This window comes from Coptis chinensis, chromosome 8 (assembly GCF_015680905.1).
Source record: "Coptis chinensis isolate HL-2020 chromosome 8, ASM1568090v1, whole genome shotgun sequence".
In the NCBI taxonomy this organism is placed as follows: Eukaryota; Viridiplantae; Streptophyta; class Magnoliopsida; order Ranunculales; family Ranunculaceae; genus Coptis; species Coptis chinensis.
In genome coordinates, this window is record NC_141463.1 from 33,303,824 (window position 1) to 33,314,327 (window position 10,504).

The following is a 10,504-nucleotide window of genomic DNA, read 5'->3' on the forward strand; positions in this document are numbered from 1 at the left end:
GCAGTTGCATTCGGTTTTTTATTTTCTGTTAATTATTTTTTGAGTTAAGTTCAATGCATTTGCATCCAGTTTCCGGTTTCCCATTAATTATTATTTGAGGTTTGTTTGATGTATTTGCATACCGTTTCCTATTTTATGTTAAATATTTTTCAAATATTTGCATCCAATTTCTAATTTCCCGTTAGTTATTCTCTGTCGTTAGTTTAATACAATTTGCATAAAGTTTCTGATTTCCCGTTAATTACTCTTTGAGCTCAGTTATGTATTTAAATCCAATTTCCGATTTCCTTATAATTATCCAATGTGGTGTGTAATACCAACTTCTACTGATCCATCTGTAGTGTCCTTGCAAACATGACATAAAAAATAAATTATGTTTAATTTACTATGTGGGATCATTGAAGATTATCCAGTTCCCAATTTCCCGTTAATTAGTCTTTAAATTATGCATGACTCACTATGTAGAATTTTTAAAGATTGTCTACGAACGGGTGTTGTTATATTAATTATTCTGATTTTTTTTTGCAAATATGCAGAACTATTATATATTAATATTATATTGATCACTCAATCTAATTTCTTATAACGTGAAAACCTCACTCTCCATTAAAAAAAAGAACTCGCCTTTGATAAAACCCTTCAACTTCATTTTGTTGTTTAATAATAGAAGTTTGATTGAAGTTTTGTAAGATTGTCTAATAAGGCGAAGTTCATATATATCGAAGCTACTTGAATAGCAAGGAGTTCCCAATCATACGGAAAGATATAAGATAAACACAAGTTTAAATGCAAAATTATACTTATCGAGACATTCCCACAACATATAACCCAACTATGTTTTAATGTTAGTTCAATGCATTTGCATCCAGTTTATGATTTTCCGTTATTTATATTTTGAGGTTAGTTCAATGCAGTTGCATCCAATTTCCAATTCTCTTTATTTATTTTTTGAGATCAGTTCAATGCAGTTGCATCCAGTTTCTGGTTTTTTGTTAATTATTCTTTTCAGTTAGTTCAATACATTTGCATCCAATTTCCAATTTTCTGTTAATTGTTCTTTGAGGTAAGTTCAATGCATTTGCATCCAGTTTCTGATTTCCCGTTAATTATTATGTGAGATTAGTTTAATGCATTTGCATCCAGTTTCCGATTTCTCGTTTATTATTTGATAAAGTTGCATTTGCATCTAGTTTCTGATTTTCCGTTAATTATTGTTTGAGGTTAGTTCATTGAGTTTACATCCAGTTTCTGATTTCCCGTTAATTATTTCTTGAAGTTTTGTATCTAGTTTATTTTTTGAAATTAGTTCAGTGCAGTTGCATCCGATTTTCCGTTAATTATTTTTTAAGATTAGTTCCATGCATTTGCATTATGTTTCCAATTTATAATTAATTTTTCTTTGAGGTTAGTTCAATACAGTTGCATCTAGTTTCCTATTTCCCGTTAATTTAATCTTTGAGGGTTAACTCATTGCATTTGCATCCAGTTTCTAATTTTCCGACAATTATTTTTTGATATTAGTTTGATGTATATGCATCCAAGTTTTGATTTTTTGTTAATTATTTTTTGAGGCTTTTTTAATGCAGTTGTATCCATATTCCGATTTTCTATTAATTACTTTTTAAGATTAGTTTAATGCTTGCATTTGCATCTAATTTCCGATTTCCCGTTAAATATTATTTGAGGTTAGTTCGATACATTTGCATCCAGTTTTCGGTTCCCCATTAATTATTTTTTGACGTTAGTTTCATTCAGTATTATACATATTTTAAAATATTTGTCATTATTGTTTTGCCGTTATTTTTTTTTTCATTTTCTATTATATATTTTGTGATGTTATTTTTTGTATAATTGTTTTTAACTATGTTTTGAGGCCGTGTTAAGGATATATTCGAAATAAGTCGGTGTTTTATCATAGACACTAAAATTGTGTGATTTGTAATAGGAAATTAGTTTCTATAAATCACCTATTTTTTAGCAATTTTTTTATTTAATTAAATATATAATAATTGGAACACTAAAAGTGTTTGATTCGTAACAGGAAATTACCATCTACAAATCACCTATTTTTTAGCAATTTTTTTTTATTTGATCAAATATATAAGAATTGGAAATACACTTAAACTCTCCAAATATAGGAATTAAAAATACACTCAAACTGTCTAAAGATGTTCTATGTACGTGGGATTATAGGTTATTAGAAAATATTATCTTTCATACTAAAGTGCCACATAGGATAGAGAAAAAACTAACTCTCATATTAGAGTGCCACATAAGAGAGAGAAAATCCTCTTTTAAAGGTCTCTGCTTTAGTATATAGATAGTAGATTCTATAAATATTAAAATTAGATCTACTTCAATTCTATAAGTTTTATAATTTGAAAAATGACTCAAACACCCCGTCTATATCCCCCTAGCCTCATTTCTCTCTTCTTTTCTTTTCATCATCTTCTTTTCCAAATAACTTCATTGCCCTAGCCACCACTGGCTACCACCACCACCACTACTGGCGCCACTACCACCACTATCATCACCACCACCACCACTACCACCACCACTACCACCGTATTATTAAGACTATCACCACCACTACCACCGTGCTATTAAAACCACCACCACTTCCACTACTATCACTACCACCGTGCTATTAAGACCAACATCATCACCTCCACTACTACTACTACTACTACCACCACCACCACTACCACCGTACTATTAAAACTATCACCACAACCACTACCATACTATTAAGACATCCACCACTTTTACTACCACCACCACTACCGTACTATTAAGACCAATATCATCACCTCCATTACCACCACCACCACCACCGTGCTATTAAGACCACTACCACCACCACTGCCAATTAAGGTAGTTTCCTAAAATCGATATTCTAATTATCAAAATTGATTTGAAATCGAAAATCAAACTATATCGTTTGTTTCAAATTAATCTATTCAAGTTAAATGTGATGTAAAGCAGGATTATATTTGTCAAATAACCATCTATAGGATGTCATGTATTTGTTTTTTCTATTTTTACAAGTGCTTATAAGAGGAATTTAAAATGAAAAATAAACCACTTTATAAGATCATCTTATAAGACCCTCTTATAACACATGGTCTTATAAGACACTCTTATAACTTAACCCAAAAAAACATGGTCTTAAGACCCTCTTATAACTTAACCCTATTATATATATAGGCAACAAGAAGTCGAGAATTCAAAGCAACAAAAAAGTATGGGTACCGGGTCCCATACCCGCCCCATTCCCCATTGACCAACTTTGAAACAAACAAAAAAAATTATGATTTGTACTCATCATACTCACCTAACTAACTAAGTGTACTAAAAAAATCTTAGAACATTTAATAAAACTTAATAAGCCTTCACAGTAGTCTAGGTAGTAAATTAAATTTGCAATTACAAAAATTATATTCTAGCTCAATAATATATAAGTCTAAGTATCTAATCAATAATATCTTTCATATAGCATAAAGTGGCTTCGGTGTAGTGGTTTGAGGGTTACTCTTCTATAAGAGGAGTCTTGTGTTCGACTTGTATACAAGTGAAAATCTTTAAAAAAAAAAATTACATACATACATAATCTGGTCGGGGACCTCCTTCTCTGTCTCCGCTTAAGACTAGTAGGGGATTCCCCGTACCCAGCCCCCATACCCAATTAGTGCCCCCGTACCCTCCCCATTAAGGTCGGATCCCCATGAAGCTCCGTACCCATGGGTAATATTTACATCCCTATGTTTGACCATGGAGGTAGAGCCGGCTCTGAAGGCAGGCCAACTAGGCGGCCGCCTAGGGCCCCCAGCTTGTTGGTCAAATTTTGGGCCCCCAAGTATAATCGTATACCCACTAGACCACATGTAAAGGACTCAAGGTTGTTCATCCAGTCAAATTATGTGCAGTCTAGTCCACTCAAACATTGGTCCACGTCCTTTTGTGTAAAAAAACTTGTTTCTTTCTCAATAATATAGGCCCATTTTAAGATACTTGCCTTGGGCCCCTCAAAGTTTAGGGCCGGCCCATTGGAGGCAGTGTCAAAGCACTCTCATTTGCAAATTGGAGATATTGGATCAATGTAATGGTGGATTTGTGCTGGACTAGAGATCACTCGATCGGCAACAAATGGACCTTTCAACTAAGCATACAAAGGGTTGTAAGGCAAAAGTTTGTCTCACCTGCTGCCAAGAAAGAGGTTCTGGCATCTTTATGATTTCGATTTATTAGTCTATTATTTCTGGTGAGAACATGCACTTTCCTGCCATTGGCAAAGAACGCGAGTGTAGATAGCCTAAGGTGTGCATAAAAAACACTCTGCATGTAGTAATTGAAGGGCTTCTAGCATAGACACATGCTAAGTAGCATGCCTAGATAGTGTTGAATGCATATGCAGTATTTTGGCATCTCAACTTGTACAACCAGTAGGACACCCTTTAAGATTTGCCCATCAGATGTCACCCAGATTAACATCATCGTTGCAGATGGATGGATTGCTATACACTAAACACTGAATGAAAATAACTTCATAGATTAGAAAGGTGTTCAAAAATTTGCCAACACCAGCCCGGGGGCCAAGTAGACCGGGAGAGGCTCAATACACATCAGTGTATTGCAAAATCTTTGTGCCATGGCCCATGGGAAACTTTAAATAACGAAAGCATCGGTGGTGAACTCCAGACTAAGATCACCTCAATTATATCATCTTCTGGGACCTGTAATGCAGTCTATAGCGAAATAAGTCCATCTGTTGTAGGTGAGTGGCGGATCAATATGGGGACGACCCTTAAACTTACTTTAAGTAAAAAATCAGTACTAAGAAGACTCAGTATAACCATAATTCTTGAATTCATTTTTTCTTGGAACCTTATTAATAATGCCTAACCATAATTACAAATGGAGCCTAATTAAAAAACAGATCAGATCTTTGTTAGTCTAATGATCTTTAAGTCCTTAAATTTTTAGTAAAATTCTGCAGGTTAAGAGTTGCATCTATCGTTATATCTCATATATATCTTGGTACCTCAATCTTATCAAATCCATAAATGTATTTCGATAACACACACTTACACATCTACAACAATTTGGATCTTGTACAGCTCCATGGTTTAGAGAATAAAATATGCGTAGGGAATAAAACTGCACTTGGAAACACATCGAAATATTTTATTAACTATATATGTACTCTACAAGGATCGGACAAAAACTAAGAGGACGAAAACTAAAACATAGATAGCAACATAGATAATATATGCCATGAAACACAAAAGAAAAAGGAGAACTCACAACAACAATAAGTACTCATAGCAACCAACAAGAAAAATTTCAAGAAAAGAGTCTGTTTGACCATGGAGCAGTGTCTCCATACGGCATCACCAAATCATCTCCAAAGTAAACATGTTGTTGTTCATGATGAGGGTTCATGACTTCCATGAGCCATGAGTGCCTTTGTAAAGACTCCAGCAAAGCTTTATCCTCTTCAACACTACCTCCACCATTCTGGATCCTCTCATTACCAGGAATCATTTGAGGAGCCATCGTCGTCCTTCTAAGAACATCAATGTTCTGTTGAAGGCCCTTCATCTTCTCATCGATCAACCACGCCATATCACTTAATTCCTCCCTACCCACATCTTGTAGTCCCTTACCCATCAAGCATTGGCTCATTAATTGTGTAATCTCATATTCACGATTCTCCCTCTGCTGCCTCTTTAGCTGTTCCCTCACTTTAACAATCCTTTGCCCTAGGAAACCTTCTTGATTCATCATTTTCTTGCTTTGCTCCATCTCAGGCATGCTTTTGAACCTCATGAGCACACGATGAGCCTCAGATGAAGATGGCCAAACATCTGGTTCTGGATCATAAGGCCCATAGATGATTGCGCAAGCCTCAACCCCACAAAGAGTGCTAAGCTCACTCACCTTCTTCATCAATCCCTTATTTCTTTTTTTAAAGGTGGCTCTTCTAGCCGCATCATTAGCAATCCATGCGAGCTTGATCTTCTTCTTTGCCATGGTATGAAATAATATAGGAGTGTGATTGGTGAGTTTCTCTTTGTTAATCCTGCTAGTATATATAGAATCTGAGTAGATATGGTAGAATTATGTGAAAAGATCCTATAAAAGACCAGATCATGCCTGTATGTTTTAAAGATGTGAAAACATAAACATAAACAGACATTGTGTTTTAAAGATGAAAATCAATAAGAGAAAATACTTTAGGTTGGACCAAAGGTTTCTTAAGTGGGACAACCAATATCAAGTTAATGATCGATTGTGAATTCTGAAAATGGTAGTTCTGTGAATGATCCAAGTTCGTATTGTGAAGAAACAGATAAGAGTACCAAAGACAATGCAATTGCATTAAATTTCTTAATCCATGCTAGAATAGTGCCAGATGTGAGACGCTGCCAAACTTACTGGAACATGATGAGTTTATTAGCCTAAAGTAAAATAGTTCCAGATGAATATGATTATAACAGCCCGTGTTTTTATTCTTTTATTTTCCTAATAATAATAATAATAATATATAATATATAAAATAAAATAGGATAAGTGTTAGTGGAAATAGGAGACGTGGGTTTATGGGATAAACCTTCTTCCCTATTTCAGGGGTTTTGTTTTTTAACGGAAAGGAAACATAATAGGGTTGGTCAAAAACACAGCGAGAGTTTTATAGAGAGGAGAGAAAAAAAAAAGAGGGGGGGTTTACTGACAATAGATTAGTTTTTCTATTCACGTCTAACTTTATTGTTCAAAGTTTCCACTCATGGTTTCTGCTCTTTCTGTCATTATTATTCGTCCTGTCGTTGTTAAAATTTGTTAAACTGTCGTTATTAAAACTGGTTAAACTCTGGTTAAACTCTGTTGAAACTCGGAAAGTGGAATTTAACTGTCGAAGCTTATTGGTCCCGATAATGGCGGCGCGAGCCCAAGAATCGTCCTGTTTTTGTTTGGTTGAACTATTCTGTTGTAGTTAAACTTTTATTGTTGTGGTGTGATTGAATAATGTTTGGTTGTGATTGTAAAAGTGTGGGTATGTGAATTGATGTTTTTAGGTTCTGTTGAAGCTTGGAGGGGTCGTCAATGGAGGCGCCAGCCTCTTATAAATCGTCCGTGTATACTGCTTAAGTTTTTATTACATTTAATGTGTTGATTCTTGGTTGGTTATGGGTTATTGAGGATTGTTTGGGTGTTGTAGAGTGAGGGGGTGGCTGTTGGGAGCTTGAAGACGCATCAATGGCGTCCAATCGAGTTTTTCCCAGTATAATAAAATCACGAATTGTTAGTATAGGTGTTTAGGGGTTTTCTCAAGGAACCCAACCGCTAGGTTCAATATGGGTGGCGAGTGATGGCCGGTGGTGGTTGTGGTGGTGGAGGCACTGTGAGGGGAAGAAGATGACCAGCGATTTTCCTTGTCTGTTGGGCTTAGGCCGAACCATTTCTATTGTTGTTTGGGTAGAACCAACTCATCTTAAATGATGGCCGGTGGTGGCTGGAGGCGGAGGAGAGGTGCTGGAGGAAGAAGAAGGTGAACAGTGAAATTTTGATTTAGGCTTGGGCCAAATCGTGGGTGGGCTTATGTGTTTTATTTTAGATTTTCAAATTTGGATTTTTGTTTTAGACTTTGGGCCTTAGACTTTGGGCTTTTGGGTTAGAAGAGTTTGGGACTGGTTGACTGTTGTTAGCCCTTGGCAGGTCGACTTTGACTTTGATCAGGGTTGATTTTTACCAGGGTTGACTTTGACCAGTTGACCCAATTTGACCTTTTAACTCGGATTATGATTTGGGCTATTAGGATAGGTCTAGGGCTATTAGCATGCTTGGCTTTAGGCTAAGACCTTTATATATACTTGTGTATTTGTATTAACTACTATGTGATATTTCAGTTTTTATGATATGCAACGTTATGACACTTAGACATCAATCTAATTAATAACGCGTAAACCAAAAATATATGAAACAAGATACTCCTACGTTCTCTGAAATAATATATGCAATAAGGTTCAATAATGCGTAAACAAATTTACCGCACTCTTTTAGAACTCTCCACGCCTCAAGTTTTGGAATTTAGTTTTATGACTATTGATGTCATATGTTAGGTGGGCATTTATTGACAGTAGATTAGTTTTTATATTCACGTCTAACTTTATTGTTCAAAGTTTCCACTCATGGTTTTGCTCTTTCTGTCATTATTATTCGTCCTGTCGTTGTTAAAATTTGTTAAACTGTCGTTATTAAAACTGGTTAAACTCTGGTTAAACTCTGTTGAAACTCGGAAAGTGGAATTTAACTGTCGAAGCTTATTGGTCCCGATAATGGCGGCGCGAGCCCAAGAATCGTCCTGTTTTTGTTTGGTTGAACTATTCTATTGTAGTTGAACTTTTATTGTTGTGGTGTGATTGAATAATGTTTGGTTGTGATTGTAAAAGTGTGGGTATGTGAATTGATGTTTTTGGGTTCTGTCGAAGCTTGGAGGGGTCGTCAATGGAGGCGCCACCTCTTAGAAATCGTCCATGTATACTGCTTAAGTTTTTATTACATTTAATGTGTTAATTCTTGGTTGGTTATGGGTTATTGAGGATTGTTTGGGTGTTGTAGAGTGAGGGGGCGGCTGTTGGGAGCTTGAAGACGCATCAATGGCGTCCAATCGAGTTTTTCCCAGTATAATAAAATCACGAATTGTTAGTATAGGTGTTTAGGGGTTTTCTCAAGGAACCCAACCGCTAGGTTCAATATGGGTGGCGAGTGATGGCCGGTGGTGGTTGTGGTGGTGGAGGCGCTGTGAGGGGAAAAAGATGACCAGCGATTTTCCTTGTCTGTTGGGCTTAGGCCGAACCATTTCTATTGTGGTTTGGGTAGAACCAACTCATCTTAAATGATGGCCGGTGGTGGCTGGAGGCGGAGGAGAGGTGCTGGAGGAAAAAGAAGGTGAACAGTGAAATTTCGATTTAGGCTTGGGCCAAATTGTGGGTGGGCTTATGTGTTTTATTTTAGATTTTCAAATTTGGATTTTTATTTTAGACTTTGGGCCTTAGACTTTGGGCTTTTGGGTTAGAAGAGTTTGGGACTGGTTGACTGCTGTTAGCCCTTGGCAGGTCGACTTTGACTTTGACCAGGGTTGATTTTTGACCAGGGTTGACTTTGACCAGTTGACCCAATTTGACCTTTTAACTCGGATTATGATTTGGGCTATTAGGATAGGTCTAGGGCTATTAGCATGCTTGGCTTTAGGCTAAGACCTTTATATATACGTGTGTATTTGTATTAACTACTATGTGATATTTCAGTTTTTATGATATGCAACGTTATGACACTTAGACATTAATCTAATTAATAATGCGTAAACCAAAAATATATGAAACAAGATACTCCTACGTTCTCTGAAATAATATATGTAATAAGGTTCAATAATGCGTAAACAAATTTACCGCACTCTTTTAGAACTCTCCACGCTTCAAGTTTTGGAATTTAGTTTTATGACTATTGATGTCATATGTTAGGTGGGCATTTATTGAATGTGCCATAAATGGCTTGTTAGCGTTATCTATGGGTATTCATTGAATGTCCCATGAATGACCAGGGTATTCATTGAATGTGCTATGAATGACCCGATTCTTTGGACTGCCCTAGAAAGGAACTAAGGTATTCTCCTTGCGGGTTAGTTGTATTATTTGGTTATGCGAGTGTTTGAGTTTACTTTTGAATACCTAATATAATATCTACATATGTTATATAGAAGTTCTAACTTTCTTTTGCAGGAGGGTAGGACTTAATAACATTTTGTGTAGGGACGCGGTCCTACCCTTATACAGCAGTGGATATCGGTAAGTTTTAATTCAATAATTTAGATATTAAAATAACTTATTAGAATGAGTTAATATAATGGAAGTTTTGCTTGGGAAGAAACTATGCCGGTTGAAATGATGGAACTACCTGTCTTCCAAGATGAGAATGATTAAGTTATGGGAAAATATAAAGTGATTGTTTGGATAATTAAAGTATGATAATGGTTTTATGTGGTTAGTCTACTCATACCAGCAAATTCCATTTTTGCTGACCCATGTTTGCTTTGTTTTGGCAACGTGGGTGTGTTCTTGGGAACATAGGTAGAAGGCAGTGGAACCGCGGCATTTGATTTGGATTTGATCTGGAGCAGTCCGGGAGTTTATTTTTATTAGGTCTAACCTTTTGGAAGTATGTAATAACGTAGTTTCCTATTCATATGACATGAGAATACGATGTTGAGGACCTATTATTCTTAGAATGTTATATTGATGATTTTTGGATGGGAGATAGACTTTCATAAAGTAATAAAGATAATTTTTGGAGATTATTTTTGCAGTTTACGTTGATTCTTTTATGACATGGCTGTTAGGATTTTGTATGTGTAGTATCCCCCGTCATATTCTGGGTTTTAAAACAAGTTAACATAGTGATGTTTGAGATATTTATATTTCAAATATTCACTTTGTTATTGTTTAGA

General features: G+C 35.8%; 1 protein-coding gene across 1 annotated transcript; it reads right to left on the reverse strand.

The window, feature by feature from the left end:
• Nucleotides 1-5,241: 5,241 nt before the first annotated feature.
• Nucleotides 5,242-6,055, reverse strand: LOC147481182 (agamous-like MADS-box protein AGL80). Its single transcript, XM_086578242.1, has one exon. It carries the CDS (start codon nucleotides 6,031-6,033, stop codon nucleotides 5,344-5,346), a length of 690 nt encoding a protein of 229 aa, XP_086434368.1. The 5' UTR covers nucleotides 6,034-6,055; the 3' UTR covers nucleotides 5,242-5,343.
• Between the last annotated feature and the right edge of the window lie 4,449 nt (nucleotides 6,056-10,504).

Excerpts from the sequence above, each read along its gene's own strand:
- LOC147481182 (XM_086578242.1), bottom strand. The coding sequence starts at position 6,033 with ATGGCAAAGAAGAAGATCAAGCTCGCATGGATTGCTAATGATGCGGCT.